Source organism: Mastomys coucha, unplaced genomic scaffold, assembly GCF_008632895.1.
Source record: "Mastomys coucha isolate ucsf_1 unplaced genomic scaffold, UCSF_Mcou_1 pScaffold15, whole genome shotgun sequence".
Classification (NCBI taxonomy): Eukaryota; Metazoa; Chordata; class Mammalia; order Rodentia; family Muridae; genus Mastomys; species Mastomys coucha.
Window position 1 is genome coordinate 91,346,893 of NW_022196897.1, and position 23,173 is coordinate 91,370,065.

General features: G+C 36.6%; 1 protein-coding gene across 4 annotated transcripts in view; it reads right to left on the reverse strand.

Annotated features, from left to right (window-relative positions):
• Elp4 (elongator acetyltransferase complex subunit 4) overlaps positions 1–23,173 on the reverse strand; it is a 203,089-nt gene that overhangs the window by 144,345 nt on the left and 35,571 nt on the right. For 3 of the 4 annotated variants that reach the window (XM_031371262.1, XM_031371264.1, XM_031371265.1), the window contains exons 4-5: positions 16,634–16,762; positions 6,619–6,761 (exon numbers count right to left, since the gene is read on the reverse strand). In XM_031371262.1, coding sequence (XP_031227122.1) covers positions 6,619–6,761; positions 16,634–16,762 — 272 coding nt within the window. The remainder of the gene's footprint in view (positions 1–6,618; positions 6,762–16,633; positions 16,763–23,173) is intronic. The other variant, XM_031371263.1, reaches the window with a different exon arrangement.

A 23,173-nucleotide genomic window follows, 5' to 3' on the forward strand; every position in this document is an offset into this window, starting at 1 on the left:
TTGGTATCATCTTTTTAAAAATTGTTTTATTTATGTTTACATTCTCAGTCCCCCCCACAGTTGTTCATCCCATTCTCCCTCCCATTTGCCTCTGAGAGGGTGCTTGCCCCTCCCATCCCCCTTCCCTGGGGCCTCAAGTCTGTACAGGATTAGGCACATTCTCTCCAACTGAGGCCAGACAAGGCAGTCCTCTGCTACTTATGTGCTGGGGTGTGGGGTGTGGGGTGTGCGGGTGTCTCACACCAGCCAATGTATGCTCTTCAGTTAGTGGCTTGGTATCTAGGAGCTCCAAGGGGTTAGTTGAAACTGTTGGTCTTCCTATGGGGTTACCATCCCCTTCAGCTCTCTCCCCTAACTCTTCTATGGGGGTCCCCGACATCAGTTGGCTGTATCTTCATCTATCTCAACCAGCTATGGTAGAATCTCTCAGAGGACAGCTATGCTAGACTCCTGTTGGTTAGCACAACTTAATTAGCTATCTTGTTCCAATGTCATCCCATATTTTCATTTAATCTATCCCTTTCTTTGTTGTAGCAAAGTTTCTAAGCAAGACTATTCTGGTTGATCCAACTTGCTAGGGATCTGCCCCAATGGAGCTGAAAATGGTCAGAGAAAGGTCCACTCACTGGACTAGTCTGACTTAAAATTTGTAATTATAAATTCCAAGAGGGTATTAGAGTTACTTGGCAGTCTCACTAAATACCCTCTCCTAGATGACAGTTGCACCTCTTCTCCATTTTTTTTTTTCTGAGACAGGGTTTCTCTGTGTAGCCCTGGCTGTCCTGGAACTCACTCTGTAGACCAGGCTGGCCTCAAACTCAGAAATCCACCTGCCTCTGTCTCCCAAGTGCTGGGACTAAACGTGTGCACCACCACTGCCTGACTTCTCTTCTTTGTTTTTATTCAAACTGAAAAAGCATCTCTTTTTCATCATACTCATAACCTGGAAACAGAAACAATCAAAATACACCTAGTACTATAAAAGTATCCAGAAGACATGCTCATTGCTATATTTATATATTTGCCTGCTGTAGTTTGGATATTCCCATCCTTCCAGATTAGTATTTTGACTTTGATAAGAGGTGGGAACTTTAGAAGGTGACTAGATCATGAGGGTTGAGGCCTCATGAATGGGGTTAGTAACCTTATAAAAGAGACCTATAGGAGTCTGTGTGCCCCCTCTGCCATGTAAACTGATTGAAATCCTGGCATCTGTCTATGTAGAAAGTCTTCACAAAACTCAATCTTGCCAGAACCCAAGTTTGGACTTGCAGATCCTCAGCATGATGAGTAGACCTCTTCGTTCATGGTACACAGTGTGTGATATTTTTGTTGTAATAGACCCATAGGCAAAAGGCCCCCCTATCACCATTTGTACCACACATAGTCTTCAGCATGCTGTCACAAGAACCATCTCAAATTCCTCTCCTGAGCTGTGTACACACCTTACTCTTTCAGGCTCTACTCTAACAATGCTCTCTTCTTCTGCACATCATTAACGTCCCCCTTCTACCTGTCCTATATAAATAAACGTATCATCTCTTCTCCCAATAAGAAACCCTCTAATTTACCTCTTCTACCAGATTGTGCTCTATTTGTAACTGCATCAAAGCAACTTGAATTTTCTCATATTTGATGTTCTTAGTCAATTCTTTCCTTACATTTGTACCTAAATCCAATAAAGCTTCAACACTGTCATCCAGTTAAGACTTCTTTTTATCATGGTGGCTAATGATCTCAGTGGGTTCTTTTTTTCTTTTTGTAGCAATTTTAAGATGTAATTCATTCATTCATACCTATCTTTAAGAACATGTCATTATTTGTGATAAATTTACAGAAATAGAATAACAGTAAAAAGATAGTAGATAATTTAACTTTTGTTAACTTTTCCTAAGATTGCTTCAATAACTTTTACCCTCACAATTCATATGATTGGCTGTATTTCCATATCATAGCTAGCATAGGGTGTTATTTTAAATACTTGACAGTTGAAAAGTATACACTCTGATGTGAGTGTGTGTATTTCTAAAGCAGCATTTATTTTTTTATTTTTTATTATTATTTTTTTTATTTTTGCTTTTATTATCTATGCATTTCAACTATATAAAAGCCACAGCTTAGAATCTTTCCTCAATAGTGTGGATAATTGGACAGTGTCTTCTTTGTTCCCCAACGTTCCCATCTTTCTTCTTTCTTCTCATGTATCAATAGCAGTTGTTGTCAGGTCTTTTTCTTTGTTTCACAGTTTATAGACTATCATTTTGTTCCCTAGTTTTCATTTTAAGCTTTTCTGCTATTTGGTTTTTGCTTGTTTGTTTGTTTGTGACTCCACTAACAAATCTTCAACCTTGCTTGCAAATACCCAGTAATCTTGGTGCAGGCATGAAAGAGACTCAGCACCTGGTAGCAGTCACTACACAACAAAACTGCCAGAACTTTGATTTTGAAGCCTTTGGCTAACACATCTGCGAGAAAATAAACTTCTGATTTTTATCTGTCAGATAACCTCAGGTATTTTGTTATAGTAGCACAAATCTTTCACAGTTTCAGTAGATTGTGGTAAGAAGGTATGGTGAAGTTCATGATGACAGGAATGTGTGGCAAAAAGTATACCAAGGGACCAGGACCAGGGCTCTAACCTCTGAGGCTTGCTCTTAATAACTTACCTCCACCAGCCAGACCCTGCTTCATAAAGGTAGCCTTCAGAACAGTGCCATAAGCTGGGGTTTGATTAAGGAAAGGCTATTCTAGAGTCAAACCACAACAAAGACCCCATCTGTAAATAATAAGATATTGGGGTGTGGGCCTAAACATGCAAGTTTGGGTAGGATGCTAAGGTTCAGCAGTGCAGTGGTTTGAATGAACTGTCCCATATTGCTGGCATTTGAACACATGGGTCCCAGGTGGTGGCACTGTTTGGAGAATTTAGGGGTAGAGTCTTGCTGGAGGATTTGTGTCACTGGGGGCAGGCCTGTGGATTAAAAACTCTGGCCACTTCCGGCTCACTCTCTGCTTTGTGCTTCCAGTTGAAGATGTGAGCTCTTAGCTTTTTGCTCCAGGCATCAGGCCTGTCAATTGCTGCCACTCCTCCTGCCAAGATGGACTCTAACCCCCCTGGAACCACAGTCAAAGCAGATGCCTTCTTCCATAAGTTGCTTCATATTTGATCACAGGAACAAAAAAGCAATGAATTCAAGTGAGAGGAGCAGGTTAGATTTATGTTAGGTTTGTTGTTCAACTGTCTCCCGTCTTAACTGTGGAATAGTAGTATATTTCAGTAGGAAAAAAAATCTACTTGCTGTGTTTGAATACACCTGTTGGCAAATGTTAACTCAAAACAATGCCCAATCAATTATACAACTAGTCTAAAAATGAGCTTTTGTTATCTTACCACTTTTTGACACCATGAATTATCCAAGCTGCCTTTTTTGGTTTTAAGACAGTACCTGTTTCCTACACTAGCCTTGATGCTCCTCTTCCCACCTGCCTAGTGTTGAGATTGCAGGCACGAGCTCTCCAAAGCGCTCTTAACAATATTGAGATACATGTCAAGATATTATGCCTAGGCTCAAATTTGAAAATTTAGAGTGTATGTATGAACATTTACTATAGACAAACTTACCAGTAATTTTAAATTACTGTAAATTTCAAATGACCTTCAGCTTTTCTTGGTATAAAAAAATCTTTACATGTTATCAAGAGTGCCTTTAGAAATTATGAAATGATATACTGTATCTCACATATGGCAGTGAGCCACAAGTATATATCCTCTAGTCTTAATTATAGGGAAAGTATAGGTAACTGTAAGACTTGGCTTTATTGTTTTATAAATGAACCAGTAAAGTTCATGTCAGTGAAATGAGCATACACTTTTCATAAATTAAAATAAATCTCACATGGTAAAGTACTCATATTCAAAATTAATTTAATTACATGTTTAAAGTTTAATTACATTTAATTAAGCATTTAAGTTTAATATGAAATAAATGAATTATCAGTTAACTACTATGAAATGAAAAACTGCCTTGGTAATTAAAATCTATAAATTTTTCTATTCTGTGTAAAACTGCTAGCCTTCAAAAAACATTCCAGCAATTACACGTTTTAAAGACCATTTGACTACATCCTCACAGTTCACCAAAGTATAGTTTTTTGGCCCCTCAGCTTGATGAGCTGCACATTTCCTGCAACATGGAGGTTTTACAAGCACAGCCTTGGGTGTTCTCTCAGTGCAGTGGTTGCTGTGACCTTTAATACAGATCTTCATGCTGTGCTGACCTTAAACCATAAGATTATTTTTGTTGCTACTTCATAACTATCATTTTGGTACTGTTATGAGTCTTAATGTAAATATATGACATGCAGAATATCTGATATGTCTCCTCTGTGAAAAGGTCACTTGACCCCACAGATTGAGAACCACTGCCTTAGTGACTTATAATTTGCAACAGTAAATTTGTCTAGCATCTCTGACCTCAAGTTCCCATAAACTGTGACACTACTCAGCTCAGAGGGCTGTTGGTAGAATTGAATGAATAGGCTATGGTCAAATAAATGAACAGTCCCCCTCCTGAAAAAAGCATTTAACTAAAGTTGACTTCCTCCCTTTACCTGAATGAATGACTAAAAACCCCTTATTTTCTGTCATAAAATGTTTATTCCTTGAAATAAACCTATGTTTTAAATGATAAAAGTATTTTTTTTGTTAAATTATACTACTCTTAATACATGCTTTAGCTCATTTTGTAATGATAGGGATTGAATTTATGCTAAGCAAGTACTCTACAACTAGACTATTGCCCCAGCTCATATTTCACATTTATATGGCTAAGCATTCCATGAATGAAACAATATAGAATTATAGCCAACACATAATTCTGATTCAGAAGAAATACCTTTGAACGTAGGTATTATCACTTTTGTGCACATGCTGTGTGTGTGTATATGTGTATGTGTGTTTGTGTGTGCATATTTAGTTCAAATGGCAGTCAGAGTTGAGAATTCTGACATAATGATTTAAAATTAATAATAACAAAAGTAATATGGATAAATATGTGGTAGCTCCCAATTTTAGCATGAGGGTAATAGCTTCACTGAATTCAAGGGAAGATCCCGAGAGCACAGAAGGATGAAGCCAGAATCAGAACAATGTTTTCATTTCAACAAAACAATGAAAATGACAAAACACCAAAGTCTTCAAAAGGAACAAAGCACAAAGAAAGAGATACAACATACCATTCCTGATTTGATTACTCGATCTACCCTGCTAGATCTATGTATGCCAGCATCTCCTGGAAAGCACAAATATTTGCTAATACAGAATAACAGGAGGTAATCAATGCACAACATGCAGTAGTGTGTCGAACATAGCAGCCAGTCTTTAGCATGGCCACTAGAACTACACTAGGACCCATGTGCCACTTTATGTCTCTAACCATAGACTAGGGAACTCATCAACAAAGTGAAAAAATCCTGAAAATGATTTAAGGGCAATAGTGTTGACTAAATTTTTAGGTATTATTTCTAGAACAGAGACTGAATGCATTTAAGTCATTTAATTTCATAAATTCTTATCTGTAAACTTTCTTAATAATTTACTTTGAAAATAATTTGAAAGTGCTTAAGAAAATACAGAATGTAGCTTACTGCTTACTACTCTGTTCAGTAGCTTAGTGCCATAGGAACTGAAAGTAAATTTTCTCAATATCTTACACATTATTTAATATCAAGTCTGTAACTTTTAGAATTCTGCTCTAATAAAGTTTTTGGTACTATAAACATGTTAGGTTGTTTTAATATTAAAGAACCCATCAATGTAAAATTCTAACTCCAAATCATCTGTTTACTTAAAAGTAGTAACAGACTATAAATAGACTTTTATTTATAGTAACACTAAAAGTACAATGTCTTAATATAAATGGAGTATTAAAAAAACATAAAGTGAGAAATGTAGTTTGGCTGTCAAGAGTGCTTGCCTTGCAGCCATGCACCCACAAAGCCCTGAACTTGCAGCTTCAGTATCACATAAGCCAGCCGTAGTGGTGTAGTGGCATGTACCAGCAGCCCTAGCATGTCAGAGGTCGAGCTACAACAATCAGGAATTTCAAGGCCACAACTGGGTACATAGTTTTAGTTCAGCCTGGATTCAATGTTTTTTTAAAAAAAAAGAAAGAAAGAAGCAAAGAAAGAAAGAAACAAAGAAAGAAAAAGGAAGGAAGGAAAGAAAAAAGTAAGGACATATACTTGTTTACTCTTTAAAAGATCATTCACTAAAAGGTATTAGCAAGCAGCAGTGCTTTACACATTTACCTGGAATTATGTCAAAAAATTTTACGATATTTATTTGCATTATGGGTTGAAGTTCTGATTTAGAACTGTTTCACATTTCCTGGAAAGTAAAATCCAAGGGAATTGAAACTAGCTTGGTATCCACGTCTATCAAATCATAAACCACAGCAATAGGTAGTTTACAAAAATACTTGTATAATTTGTTATATACTTGTAGAAAACTAGCATTATTGGGCTATACCTTTGCATATAAATTCTTCAAAACTGAAGTAAAAATGCAATCTACTGATATCTGAAGTCAGAATTTGCTGTTATACGACACTGACTTACCAGGATTCTCCTTTAAAACCTGAAGGTATGTGTTCTGGAAGGAAGAATCCGTGCCATTTTGAACTCTCTAGTAGCTCCCGAGGAATCCTTTTTGATACATCATAATAGTGACCAAATCGTGACGATGAGACCGGTCCAACCTGCTGAAAAATCATGCAGGTTATTAAAGTAACATTATTTTACATTATAATTTCTTTGTCCTACATTTAGCAAAGTAATGGCATATCTATGTACATTAGTGCTAATGACAAAAAACTGACATAAATATATTTACTAAACTTAAAGATCCATATAATTGTCTTTACTAGCCAAACTAAGTACAGTTAAGAATTAGATTTTCTACTCTCAAGGTTTTTTCTGTTAATGATTCCTAAGTTTATAATAATTCATATACTTCTTTCATTTTAAAACTATTCTGTACATCTCTTTTTCTGTTAGAAATTTAATATACATAATTCTTAATTCATGGATAGCAGCTCAATTTTTAATGACAAATCAAATAAGGAGATAAGAACTAAATGAAGTTGAGTCAAGTTAATTCATTGGTTGGAAGCCCCAAAAGAAATCAAGTATTTAAATGTGTTAAGCTGAGCATTATATTAAAACTAAATGCTCATAGGATGTGTACCTACACAGCATTTCTTATAAATGTACATGAACCTGACTGTATAAAGTGTCCCAGAGTCCCGACAGCATCAAGGCACATGCACGAGAGAGGATTGATGGACATTATGTGAGAAACTGGAAAGTTGGCGTGATCGTTGCTTCATGGGTTGACTGTCTTTATTAACATTCTCTCCAAGAAACCATCTTTCTCAGGAAACGAATAACTACTGACACTGAATTTATTTACATATGTCAGTAAAAAGTCTATTAACTATTGTTTTGAATGGAATCTAAGCTGATTTTAATGAATGCATCCTTTGAGCCTATACTCTTCTATATAAAGTTAAACAAATTCCACCTGGCAACAGCTTCTGGTAAAAGCTCTGATTTGATCTTTACTGAGTCCTTTACCATTCCTGAGTGCTAAGAAACTGGCAAACTTGGGGATGTTCAATACAAATAGTATCTCTGCAGAAACATGAGAACCCACAGTAGGCACTTATCTTACAGAGTGACAATTTTTTAATTTAGTTAAACATATGTTTGCTTGACAATAGCTATTTGCATTTAAGATTTCAATGATTCATATTCCTAAATTAAATGCCTATAAACAGCAAATTATACAGTCACATGAAATAAAACATTCTAAAGTCTAATAGAAGCATTTTTTCCTAGATTGAGTCTGTGGGTGTGACATTTATTTTCTAAATAAAATGAATGTGCATCTCTCCATAAGGTACTATTTATTTTCATTAATGAAAGACATGTATTAGTTGGCTTCAATCTAATCTTTTCAATGCAATAATAGTATGTGCAGACTTATGATTCCTAGGGCATAAATTCTCCATTTATTATGAAAAGTATTGACAAATAAATTATATGACATTAAAATAAGTTTCTTAAAAATACGACATAAAGGTTTTTAAATGTAAAGTTATTAGTCTAAAGCAATTTAAACAAGGTCTGTTCTTTGGCCTATAATTGATTCTTTATCCGGATTATAGTTCAGAATGTTTTTACTGCAATCTCTGCGAGAGCTCATCTTTTTATTGTGTAAGTCCAAGCCCTCTTAATGTTTCAGAAAGGCCTTGACTAACTGAACTTTGATCTGATGTCTTCATTGAGAAAAACACCAGGTTGCCCATTTCAGATGCAAATCCCCCTAAGGCCCAATAGAATTTAGTAAAGACAGCAAAAAAGAAGAAACCAGAAGTTTCCAGGATCCTCTTTGAGAATCCTGGGGCACACTGGTGTCCTTAATCCATGCTACTGCATGGATTAAGGTAGGTGATAACCTTTCCTGATTCAAAAGAATAAGCCGAGTGCCTACAAACTGGGTGGAGACTAGGATTTGACTATAATAAAACACCATGCAATAAAAGCTTGGTCTATGTCAGAAGCCTCTGAAAAGGCCTCAATGTACCACATTCCCAGGCCTGGTAGGGAAGCTTGCAAAAGCCTACCTGAATCAAATAAGCATGAATAATCTATTTTAGCAGACTGACCATGGGGAGAGAGAAAGAAAGAGAGACTTTTCACTTCTTTTAAGTTTGAGTTAATAAATTTATTAGTGGATTGAAGGTTCTTGAAGTCCCATGCACTCACAGAAATACGCCAAATTACCAAAAAGCAAGGTATGCTTTTTAAGTTGCCGTCACTATTAATGTTTTTAATTATAATATTAGTGTGACAGAAGTACCAGATTTTGGATGAATCAAGGCAGAAAATTGATTTCATGCTGTGACAGTTTACATACAGAACACAAACAATTCATTAAAATGTACAAATAAAACTAGAAACTTTTCTTGCAGTAATTGGTATTAACTTTTTTAGATGTTAAGATCAGATATGATAGTATAACTATTGATAAGGTAGATGCAAAGTTTTCATTACTGATGAAAAAGACTTCAATCTTTCAATAAAAGGAAAACAAAACAAATGTATTCCTATAGGATAAAACGTTTTGCAAAGTTTTCTATTCAAGATCCATAGCATTAGCATATAGTCAGATTTCTGAAACACTGAAATCTTTTGAGACATAGCAATTTCCTCTGAAAATGAATACTAAATGCTGTTACTGTAACAGTGTTTATCTATAAAAATATCATTGTCATAAAATTAAATTGTATCTTTATATTAACCTATCATGAGAAAGCAGCTCATTTATTTCTCATGCTAAGAACATGTTGCTTTAATTTTACACATGACAACTTTTATTGCCCTTTCATAAACTTCCTTCAACTTTACCATCTGTGGGGTAGAAAGAAGTTTTAGAATAGAAAGAAAAATAGAAGTAAGTTTTTACTGTGATAAAAAATGAAATCTGATGGAAGTCGCGGAGTAAAACAGAGCAAGAAAACAACTCAGTCCAACTCTGTCTCCATCTCTAGAGTGTCAGAACACAAATAATGACAGCGGGAGCAGCTCCACCATAGACATCTACGTAAGATATGTCAGCCACTGCTATCAAGTCTAGTTTCTGAGCGTCTGTATAATAGACAGCAAGAATCCAATCACATAGAGCCTCAGCTCATTCTCTAGAACTGGGCTAATCATGATTTTATTATGCTCTCAAAATAATCTACACAGTATCGGCAATTAGTGTTTATGAATTTGCATATAATATAGATATCATTATTACTAACCTATTATTCATTTGAGAATCAGAAAATTTATCACTGTTTTTAGGGTTTTTTTTGTTGTTATTGTTTGTGTCTATCATTGTCCTTTGTAATTATGTTACCTTGCTGAAAAAATTTGCTGCACATTGACACATTTACATATCTACCAGAACTGTTGTGGATAAACTACTAACTTTAACAAGAATCTGATATGCTATTGTGAATTGCTGGAGGCTGGTACCAGAGCCCTACAATTCTGAAGTGAAATCCAGAAGTCATTGTAGGCTAGCAATCTGTAGGGCAAGGGTTGAGCATGTCCTGACAAGCAGGGAGAGGGCAAGTTCACCATGACAGAGAATCTAACTCATTAGTGAGATGGGAAGGACCCTATATATTCTAAAGCCTGAGTGAAGAAGCACTTATGTATTACTAAGTACCTAACTCCTGTATTCACATCCTTGTCACTTTTCACATTCCCTGAGTAGATTAGGACTTATAAGGCTTGGTAACAATTTATATTAAAGAGTATCTCTGATAATTGATATGATTCATTTTAGACTACTACTTCTTTACTCTTAAATTATAATAGTGAAACTGCATTTTGTTTGTTTTATTTTCAAACAGGGAATTGCAAAGTAATGCCTATGGCCAAAGATCACTGGTTAGTTTAATCACTGAACATAAAATTACTGTTATGGTCAAAGACGTGCAAAGAAACCAGACATGATTCTTATTTCTAAAATTGGAAGCATACACTTATAAATAGAAGTAAACAAATTTAAGCATTGATAATAAAGTAAAAAGAAGTTATTATTTATTGTAGTATCGATGATTGCAATTTAAGTCATCATTTAATTTACTCACTAATTAATTTTATGGAACATACACCACATGCAAATAAAGCAAAAAATTTCTTTCTCTTCCTGAGCTCACATACCAAAATAGACACAAGATAAGCAGGGAAATGGATACACGATTTCCTTCTTTTAAAAAAAAAAGTCTTCAAGAAAAGAAAGCAGTAAAAGAAGTAATACTTCATGCAGAGTAAAACAGGAAGTCACTGTAGATAATACAGTATTTCAGCAAACCCCTGGGGAAAATTTGGATAATGAATAAATGAAAGAATTGATGCCCATGTAAGATGGTGGTTTTGCCTTTGGGAGATCTCTTGAAGTATATAAGTTAGGATAAGAGGGGCTCAGTAATGCTGTGCAAGCATGAGAATCTGAGTGGAGATTCCCAATATTCATCTAAAAGCCTAGAAACAGCAGCAGGCATCTGTAACCCTGTCCTGGAGGGCAGAGACTACATATGAATGATATTCATTGGCCAGCCAGCCAGTCAGTGAGTTCCAGTTCAGTAATTAAAAATTAAAGTGGAAACAACTGAATCAGAACATATGGTATTGGGCACTCAGTGACAGATGTTTGCCTAGCAAGTATGAGGCCTTAAATTAAGTTTTTAGCTCGGTAAACAACAATAATGCTAACAACAACAGAGACATCAACCCAGGCCTCCACATGGGTACACACATATAAAAGTCAGGGTAGGAAAGAATAGAGTCTGTCCTTAACAGGAGAAAGTCAAAGAACATTATAAATACATAGAGGGATTATGAAGTCGAATAAGAAGTGTGGAGGAAGCACAGACACAAGCATGATGAAATTAACAAAATTTTCTGGGTGCTGGTGGTGCATGTCTTTAACCCTGGCACTTGGGAGGCAGAGGCAGGTGCATCTCTGTGAATTCTAGGCCAGCCTGGTCTATAGAGGGAGCTGCAGAACAGCCAGTGTAATCCTGCCTTGAAAAATAAAACAAACAAGAAAAGAGATCAGCAAAATTCTCTCAGAGATGAAACCTTCAAGGGAAGCAGCCACGGGCATCTGGCCACACCCAGTGGGTCCATACTGGGTATGGGGAAAAGTGGTAGCTGACAAGAAAGGACTGTCCTTCCTCCCGACAGAGTGCTGTAAGAAACTGGTAGCCAGAGAGAGACTGAGTGGCAGGTGAATGATCACAAGATGTGCACACCTGAGCAGATAGACATGTAGAATGGTACTGGGCACAAACACTCGTGGAAGTGCTGTATGGCAGCCCAATGCAGAGAATCTCCACAACTACCCTGGGATGAATGGAAATGAAGAAGACACGGGAGACAGCACCTCTACCATAACATCATGAAGCCCTAGGAGTATGACAAACCCAGCAGAGTAGGCAGAGGTGTTTTCTCAGGCAAAGACTGTGCAGCATTTAGAAGGGAAACAACTAGGATGGAGTTGGGAAGAGAACACTCAGCAGCAAACATGAGCACACATACATAGGAGCATCTTTCACAGCCAATCAGAGCTCAGGCACAGACAACTCTGCTCCTCGGCATACCAGATAAGACTTCAGCAGGCAGGCATGGGCCCAGGCTGAGAACTACTACAGAAACCTGAGTGTGACTCTTAAGATCCTCTGGGGAGTGAATACACACTAAGCCACCTAGTTTCCATTCTTGAGACTATATGCCTTCTCTCCAAATGAAACCAAATGTTACTGTTGGGGAAACCATTTGTGTGTGTGTGTGTGTGTGTGTGTGTGTGTGTGTGTGTGTGTGTGTGTGTGTTTGTGTGTGTCTAGAAGAAATACTGGCAGACACTATATTTTATATTTAATTAATTTTTAAAAATGTGTATTTCAGTTGTTCAGTCATTTGGTTTTAGCTTGGTCTTGATTAACAAGTATTTGTGACTATGCAGCATGTGTGCTTGGTCTGTAATTCATACTTCCCTTCTCAATTGGTATTTGCCCTCCCTTCCTCTTTCCTATCTCATTTCACTTCTTAATACCTTCAAATCTAACGACCTATTATAAATTCTGCTTTCCCCATGCCATCTGCAGTGTCTCTGAACCTTAGCAGGGACATAACTGAAGTACCTGTTACTATAGACTAACATCAAATAATTGTTGGTTACTATAGTCAGCTTTTGTCCTAAATAGTAGTTGGAATATAAACCCAGATCAATGCACCAAGAAGATTCACATGAAACAGAAAAAAACCTGGAGGACATAATCTTTCCAAAAGATGCAGAAAACACACAGTGAGAAAACAGTCAATAAACCTGTACAAGCCCTCATTTCCTCAGCATATGAGATGAAAAACATGAGATGGCTTAAGCATCAGAAAAGGATTTCAGAATTCCACTTTCAAAAAGAGTCAAAGATCCATAGAGGAGTCAAATGAGCAAATGAGTGAAGCAGCAAAAGGAAACAAGCTGAGAACTTGGGGGACAGTATTAGTAAAGTAGATAAAAAAGTCAGCAATACTGAAGAGAAAGTTAAATAAAAAACAGAAAAACATTAGGAAGAAAATGTAGACTTTTGTGAGATGGCTCAGCGGGTAAGAGCACCAACTGCTCTTTCAAAGGTCGTGAGTTCAAATCCCAGCAACCACATGGTAGCTCACAACCACCTGCAATGAGATCTGACACCCTCTTCTGGTGCTTCTGAAGACAGCTACAATGTACCTATTTATAATAATAAATAAATCTTTAAAAAAAAAAAGAAAAAAGAAAACAGAGGGTGGGCGAGATAGCTCAGCGGGTAAGAGCACTGCCTGCTCTTCTGAAGGTCCTGGGTTCAGATCCCAGCAACCACAACCATGGCTCACAACCACCCGTAATGAGATCGGACGCCCTCTTCTGGTGCATCTGACAACAACAACAACAACAACAACAACAACAACAACAACAAAGAAAAGAAAAAGAAAAAAGAAAAGAGAAAATGTAGAGTCTGAAATCAACTAAATGGAAATGCTCAAAATACATGGTAAAAAAACAACTTCAAATGCAGTGGAAAGCAAACATATCAAATAATACACTATCTCGCTCCAGCAACCTTAAAATGTTAAGGATGCATGGATTGCTATATTTCAAGTCTTAAAAATAAATAACAACCAAGACTTTTTCATAAAACAAAGCTATTTCAAAAAGATGACCTGGGAATTTCAGGATAAACACAAATGAAGGCAGTTTGTGATTACTAAGCCACCAGTATAGATCGGATTTTAAGAAAGACAATCTATGGTAAAGGAAGGAAGAGAGTATAATTATGAGGTCACAGGAAATCAACAAGAGTAGGAAAGAATCAATAATGTCCAATAAGAAAAGTAAAACAAAATAAAAAGGAAAGAGCACATTGTGGTAGTTTGAGAGAGAAATAGCCCCACAGACTCACATAATAAAACTAGCAAAACAAATACGAATAGGAAAGATGGAGCATACACACACACACACACACACACACACACACACACACACAGAGACAGAGACAGACAGAGAGACAGAGAGAGAGAGAGAGAGAGAGAGAGAGAGAGAGAGAGAGAGAGAGAGAGAGAGAGAGAGAGAGAGAGAAAGAGAGAGAGAGAGAAAGAGAGAGAGAGAAAACATATGCCAAAACACATGCGTGGATCCTAGGGCTAAGGAGTGTGACATGGTTCTGGGTATGCAAGCAAGCATAGGTTGTCAGGTCAGTACGGCAAGTGCATTTACCTGATGACCCAGCTTGCACCTTCCTACCACTTGTACTTTTATCAGCAAAAGATCAGAGTAATACTTCCCCTCTTTTGTTAATAAAGTATCTTGACAAAAATTTTAGAATGCCATTATGCCTATTGCTGAACAGTGACCAGACAATATCAGAGTTTTCTCTCATTGTAACTAAAACCAAACATCTGTTTTGTATGGTTATGAGTCACAAATTTTTTTCTTTTCATATTTTTATGACTTATACAAATTGAGTTTCTTGTTAATTTTATAAAGTCAACATATAGAAGGAAAATTAGTCCTTATTTTATATATGAGTATAACAAATACTCATATATATATTTTATAGAGAGTACTATATACCTTTTAATTTGTAGTTTGTTCAGAGTTGTCTAAATCAAAGTTTTAAATCACGTTATTCAAATGAAATAATGTGTAAAAGAACAACTTGCCATCACTTAATATGCATGTTTTGGTACACAGCTGATGGGTGATTACTTAATGTTTGCTGACTGAATAAATACATTTATTACTAACTATTAATAACAACATTGGTTATTACTTACTATGTAACCATTAATATAGGTGATGGGCATACACAAGAAAACAAAGAAGCTCTCATCTATACAAAGAAGTCTCATCAGTTGGAGGAGGTATCTTAACAGTCAATAATAAAATACTGTGAACATATGAAGTACTATAGTACTTTTCTCATTGCTGTGACCAGCTATCTGACAAGATATAAGGGAAGAAAGATTTGGTATAGCTAAAAGTTTAGTCAAACAGTTAGACATGGTAGGGAAGGGATGGCAGCAGAATTACACAGCTCGTCACATTTGCTTCCATTGTCAGAAAGGAGCAAGAAGAATGCCATGCTCTACATATGTGCTTCTTTATAAGTCGAGACCCCAGCCCATATTTAGATAAGTTTTTCTCTTCCCAGTGAAATCCCTTTGGAAGCTCAAGTGTGTCTTCTAGGTGACTTCTAAATCCAGTCACACTGACTCTGAAAGTAACCACTATATACCCATCTGTACTGGCTAGTTTTATATTAATGTCACACAAGCTAGAGTCATCGGAGAGGAGGGTACTCAGTTGAAAAAAATGCCTCCATAAGACCCAGCTGTAGAGCATTTCTTAATTAGTGATTGACATGGGAGGGCCTGGCCCATTGAGGGTAGTGTCACTTCAGAGCTGTTGGTCCTGAGCTCTATAGGAAAGAAGGCAGAGGAAGCCATGGGGAGCAAGCCAGTAAGCAGCACCCTCCATGGCCTCTGCATCAGCTCCTGCCTCTAAGGTCCTGCCCTGTCCTCACTGCTTTTGATAATGGACTATTATTATATAGAACTGTGAGTGAAATAAGCCCTTTCCTCCTCAAGTTGCCTTGGTCATGGTATTTCATCGTAGCAATAGTAACTCTGACTAAGACACCATTTCTTTTCTTTTCTTTTCTTTTCTTTTTTTTTGCTTTTTCGAGACAGGGTTTCTCTGTGTAGCCCTGGCTGTCCTGGAGCTCACTTTGTAGACCAGGCTGGCCTCGAACTCAGAAATCCACCTGCCTCTGCCTCCCAAGTGCTGGGATTAAAGGCGTGCGCCACCACCGCCCGACCACCATTTCTTATCAGCACAGCATGCAAGCACATCATTTCAAATAATAATATTTCACCACTGGCTCTACAGTCTCATGCTCAGTCCCACAATGCAAAATACATTTAGTCCATCTCTAAGAGTTCAAAATATTAAGGTTCTAATATTACTCAGAACTCTAATGCCCCAAAGTGTCTTCTAAAACTCTAGGGTGATCTTTTCAGAATTATTCCAAGGGCTTGCTACACAGTCATCCTTGGCTACACAGCAAGTTCAAGTATTACCTGGACTTTAAAGGACACCTATCAGAAAAAAAACAAGTGGAAGGAAGGAGAGAAAGAAAGGAGAGAATGTCTAAATTACTTTGTGCTTGCTGAATCAATAAACTTCACATGTGGTGAAAGATTTTATCTCAAGAAGTAAGGTGGAGAGAGCTGGAAGACACTGTGTCCTCTATGAACACACGCACATACACACAAACACACACAGAAAAAAAAACAAGTTACATACTTCTAATATATAATAGCAAAGAACAATATTCCTATTTCAAGAAGAAAAATTGGGCTAAAGCCAAAAGACCTAAGACCCAGTAGGGCAAAGCAGAGATTCTATAAAGTGAAAAGAAATGGATTTGTGAATTTTAGTTTAGTGTGACTAGTTTGCATGCTGACTTGCCTCCATCTTGGGTTGTAACTGGTACCGCCAGGCTATCTTCATGTTAACATCCAGCTCTGGGGTTTTAGCACTATGTACATCTTCAAGCTCCTTTTTACCATTATCATCAAGTAGTGGTGCAGGGAGTTCCTAAGAAAACAGAATGACACATAATATGGCATCAATTTTAGATATCACAATTTCTTGAACCATAATGACAGCAATGTTAGAATTTTCCAGTGCAGTTAGACATGGGTATCTTGTAAAATTAACTTAAGCACAAAGAGAATAATTTAGACATTTCTTTTTCCCCTTCACTCCGTCCTCCCTCCTTCCTTTCTGACAGGTATCCTATGTAGTCGAGGGCATACTTCAGCTTGGTATGTAACCAAGGATGACTATGAACTTATCATCCTCCTGCTTTATTCCCCTAAGTACTAGGATGAGTGATGTGTACCATCATGTCCAGTTTATGTGGGGCTGAGGATTGAACCTAAGTTTTATGCATGCTGGAAAGCATTCTACCAACTGAGTTATAACCCTGGGCCTTAATATAGACAATTTTAAAATAGAAAAGGAGTATAATGTCAGATATAAAGTTTAATGTTTTTCCCATGAATTAGGATACAAAAATATCTGAATTTTTTAATTCACAAAAATTAGCTGCCTAAGCACAGGTAAACAGCCACGTGGCAGAATGTAGATAAAATAAATGGTTATCTTTAGATATGATTTAGTCAGAGAAGAGTCTAGCTTTGTGGCCAAAGCATATGTAAATATATTTTGAGTCTTAAGTCTTATTTCTGAGAGCATGGCCTGGGAAGAAGAACCAGGATCTAACTTCTACTTGTTACTCCTGAGTTGTGGACCTTTCTGATGCTTGTGCCACAACAAGCATGGTTTTTTATACCATGCATCCATGTCTTAAGTAAACATCTCTATGAAATCAGTGAACAAAAATAATGTAACAGTCTAGATTCTAGCCCTTGGCTTCTCAATGATTGGCTTACTGACAAAAGAAACCAGTAATCTCAGCAAGCTAAAAGCACTGTGTGTGTGAAAACACAAAGATTGCAGAAAATCTTTAAAAGTTAGAACTGGCAAGACCCCAGCTCCTCCTGTATGTTTCACTGCCAGGACGCTACTCCTCCCTAGTGTGCATGAGCAATGGAGGACAATCAAACTCTGAAGTAGAAGAAAAGCAAAGAGATGAGATGAAGAGATGAAATATTGAAGATCTTCAAGGGAAGGGGGATCCAACTTCCACTCCAACATGTACAAGAACACACACACACACACACACACACACACACACACACAGAGAAAGAGAGAGAGAGAGACAGAGACAGAGAGACAGAGAGAGTCAGAGACAGAGAGACAAAGACAGACAGACCCCTGCTCTGCTAACAGAAGTCATTCTTACATAGAACAGGCAAGAGAGGTCTGGAGACAGGAAGACAGTTAAAAGATATCACTATGTAAGCTTATAATAAGAAACAGACTAGCTCACAGGTTATGTGCTAAGAGTCCTCCAGTTAGTTTTTCAATACTTTAACACTGAATGTGAATCGAGATAAATCATTAGATACTTGACCAAAACATCTGACATAGAATTCAAATACCAAGATAAATGAGAAAGGAATGGAAATAATGCCAGGGGAAAATTAAAAACTTCAAAAGTTGCAAAAGGTTATATAACACTCTGTAAAAATAAAAGCATAATAATTCAATTAAAAAATCAGAAAAAACAGCATTTATAGAGGTTAACATAAATCACACACACACACACACACACATACACATACACACACACACACACACACACACACACACACACATACACACTGACCAGAGTTAAAAGATTAACATCAGCAAATCTCTTCAAATATTCAAAAATTTATTAATATTCAGGGAAAAACAGGATAAAAAAATAAAAAAAACAACAAAACCAAACAAATGCAAACACAAAAACCTCAGTAGTTAGCACATTTCAAAATGCCAGTATGGTTGTGAGTACTCTATATAATTGTCAATGCTGAGAAAGCTACTTCACATAAGTAATTATGGAGTTTAGAAATAGCATGACAATATGTATATGTGTTCTTTCAATGTACTGTTTTAAATATGAGCCTTGTGTTTTTCTTTGCATGTTGCTTGCAGATATTAGGATGCATGTTACAATCATCACTGTGGATGCATTCTATAACCGTTAGGCACCACATCCAAACTTACCACTATTTGCACATTTGAAATTCTAGCTTGTGATTCTTGCTATGCAAATATAATTCTTCAACATTTCAGCCAAGAGTCCACAAAAAGAGCTCAAGAAAAACTTCCAAGATAATTTTTTTTTCTTTTCTCTGAAACAGTGTTTGTCTCTGTGTAGCCCTCTCTGGCTGTCCTATACTTGATCTGTAGACCAGGGTGGACTTGAACTTAGAGATCTGCCTGCTTCTGTCTCCAAGTGCTGGGATTTTTTTTTTTTTTTAAAAAGAAAAGTTCCACTGATACCTTTTGTGAGGAAATCAACAAAGTATTTGGAATAATACTTCAAAGATCTATATTTTAGGTTAAAATTTGGGCACAAAAGTGGAGCACCTTTTAAGAAATAGGGTTATTTCCCAGACCCGGAGTGTTAAGTGCTTGCCAAATATCTCTTCTTTTATTTTGGGCATGATCAGGGTTTGGATTCTGTAACATACACACTACCTTACTGAGAACCTTCCCAAATGAGTCTGTAACTGCCATCCCTACATGTTCAAGTTACTAGTGCCTAATATTTATAAATCAAATTAGTTTAGCTAAATTTAAATGTATGTTTCCTAAAATAAACTATGATATCACCAGGGAATGACAGGAAGGAGGGTATTGTGAAAAATATATTGTAGAAAAAACCCCTGGATATCAGTGACTCTGAGTCAGAGGAATGGAAACCAGTAGTATTCTGAATAAGCTTGCTGGGATGTTAGTCTTTTCAGACATGCAAATGCATTTAAAACAAGTCTAGGAATTTTTTTTCAGTAGAAATAAACAAAAACTGTAAATAAAGAGATAGGCTCTAGCCTAGTTTATTGGTACTGTTTTCTTTTATCTTTGTAGTGTTATAGAAATCAAAGATACAGCCTCAGATTAACTGCATCTGAGATAAAAGTATATGAGTAGTGGGTGAGCCACGTACCAGGAACATGTCTTAGCACTGTATCAATCTGTAACATGTTATCCCACTTGGTATGTCTGAAGGTACAGTATTACTGTTGTGTGTTGCAGGACATTTGATCACACTGTGTTGTTTATTAGAAAAAGTTATTTCTAGTTGTGGTGTGGTTCACCCTTAGCATATACCTTTAATCCCTCTGGCTGAGATACAGTGTCCTTAGTACACCCTTTAATACTAAACAATGAAGATAAGTTACTTTGTAGAAGGAAGCGCCCATGTTTGAAAGTGATATGGCAGGCAATTTCACTTAATCAGAGAAATATTTGACAGAATAGGATATGCCCAACTTTCACAAGAACAAAGGGAAAGAAGAGGCTACTTAAGATAGAGAAGGGCAGAGACAGAAGAGGAGAGAGGGTAATTTTATCGGGGCAGTTGTACAGAGAGAGGTTTCCCAGAGAGCAAAGTAGACATAGGAGAAGACAGAATGAGCCAGAATATGAGAAGGAGCTAGAAGATTAGAACATATTGCCAAAGTTAGTTTGAGGCCAAGCAGAGCAATTCAGTCAGAAGCTGAGAGATGCCAGATTGAATCAGTCAGTTTGGAGAGAAATTTGAGCCAGAACACCTGAGCTGAATCAGCCAGCCAGAGATCAGAAAGAACTAAGAAAGGGTGAGCTTATTCAGTAGCAAGCCTCAGAGGCTGGAAACATTCTAGGCCTAGATTAGACTGAATGGAGACTGGAAGCTTACAGGACCTGTTTTAAGTTAGCAGACAAATGCAGTAAGTCTCTGAGAGAAGAATTATATCAGATGAATAAAATCTGCTTTTACAAACTTGCCTAGTTGAAAGCTCCTCTAAGTCCATATACTCTAGTGTTGTTACTAGGATTTTAGGAAAAACATGAAACAAATTTTAAAAAATTAAAATTAAGCAATTAATTTAACAAAAATCAAGAATAACCTGTATTATAGTTTTTAAGACTTGTGAAACACATCCCTAGACTATAAATTGAATTCCAAACCATCAAATTATGTTATAAATCTAAAGAAAGGAAACTTGTTGTATCTTAAATGTCTGCTTGATTTCAGTATTACTATTCATAAATTGAGTGACATAAATTTCTTACTAAATTGATGAATTGATGGTTGGGGAGGATAAAGAAATATTCTTGTACTTTTGTCTTCTCATATTTAAAAATTTGTCAAGGAAACATTTGTATTTAACATGTATTTCTGGAAGCTAAAAAAATCTGTAGAGTATATGAACACTGTCTGTCCACAGTATTACTACAGCTGTTGATCACATATCAGGTCTTCTTTCACAGCTTTGGAAACTCCTGAATTTAAACATTTAACTCAGAGTAGCAATGGAGACTACTAAATGGTTTGTTTTTATATTCTTTTCTGTAAGAAAGAGCATTATTTTTTTTTTCTCACTTTTGTGCTCACAGGTCTCCTGGCAGTATCAAGTGTCAGGAATGAGTAAAGAAATAAACTTCATCAGTTTCATAGAAAAGTTAGGGTGAAAAGAATACAACCTTCTCCTAGTCAAACCAGACAGGTTAGTATGCTGATGCGAATAAAGAAAACAGCACCATCTTCTAAAGAAAATAACTGTTTCCTATTTTAAAAAAATCTTAATATGAAACCAAATTTTTATATACTTTGATGGAGACTATTAATTGGGGCTGGAGAGACAGCTAAGTGGTTAAGAGCACATTCTGCTTGAGCCAAGGCAGAACTAGGTTCCAAGCACCTACACCTGGCAGGCAGCTTACAGTTTCCTAGAACTCCAGCTCTAAGGGATACTGTGCTCTCTTCTGATCTCCAAGGTCACTATACTCACAAGTAAAAATTCACATACAGATACATCCACATATACATATAACTAAAAAAGATTTCCAGATGATGTTGTAAACATAATTGTCACATTTGTAACTCATGGTTTTCTGAGCTTACTGATATGAACTTTGTGAACTTTGTTTTCACAGGTGTACTAGGAGAATCTGATCCCAACAGTTTGACCCTTTTCACTTTTATGTTCTTTATACAATAATAAATCCTAATATATAATATCTCAGCATTTAATGAAGCTTAACCTCACAGCCTCTAGATTAACAAAGAGTTACACCAACTATGGATATTAAATAAGCTATTTTACAATTCATTAAAAGTACTACTGAACTATTATTTTACAGCATAATCCATACAGCATGAGAAATCCTTCTTAAAAACAAAATCTTCCTGTAGGTTTGAAAGCCCTATTCATGTCAGTATGTATAGTATATTGTATTAATAATTATGTTACTCCAGAAATCTGAGGAGTTTATTCTGGAATTATTTTATTTATTTATTTATTTATTTATTTATTTATTTATTTATATTAGATATTTTCTTTATTTAAATGTCATATGGCTTCTTTCCCAGTTTCCCCTCCAAAAAACAAACAAACAAACAAAAACAACAAGAACAAACCCCTGTTGCCTCCCCCCTCCCCATGCTTGCCACTCTACCCTCTCCCACTTAACTGGTCCTGGTATTCCCCTACACTGGGGCACAGAATCTTCATGGGGCCATGGGCCTCTCCTCCAATTGGTGATCGACTTTGCAATCCTCTACTATACACATGCTGCCAGGACAATCAGTCCCACCATGTATAGTCCTTGGTTGGTGGTTGAGTCCCTGGGAGCTCTGAAGATACTAGTTAGTTCATATTGTTGTTTGTCCTAAGGGGCTGCAAACCCTTCAGCTCCATTGGTCCTTTCTCTAACTCCTTCATTGGGGACCCTGTACTCAGTTCAATGGATGGCTGTGAGCCTCTACATTTATCAATTTAGTAAGAAATTTATTTCATTAGTCAGGTACTGTCAGGAAGAACAACCCACAAATCACAAGAAACTCAAGAAGAAGAAAGACCAAAATGTGGTCATTTAATTCCTTCCTAAGAGGGGAAAATGAGTTGCAGAGACTAACTATGGAGCAGAGACTGAAGGAAGGACATGACAGCCTAATATAGCTATCTCCTGAGAGGCTCTGACAGTACTTGGAATCATTATTTTAAAGTTGAAAAGGAGAAAAATTTTCAAAGATAATACTGGTCATTGTCACTTGACTATGAAAGCACTGCAGATACATATTTATATATCACAGAAATACTATTTACATTGTTTAAATTTCAAATATAAAACGTGTGAGATATTTGCTAAACAAATTTTAAAAGTCACATAATTACATGAAATCACAAGGCCAGTTATAGGAGGCTGTGAACTGCTCAATTTGGGCTGGGTGCTTGGAACTGAATGTGGAACTGGAAGAGCAGCAGGTTCTCTCAACTGCTTAGCCACAGAAAAATCTTGATTAGCAACAAAAACCATTATCAGAGGAAAAAAAATAACCTTCAG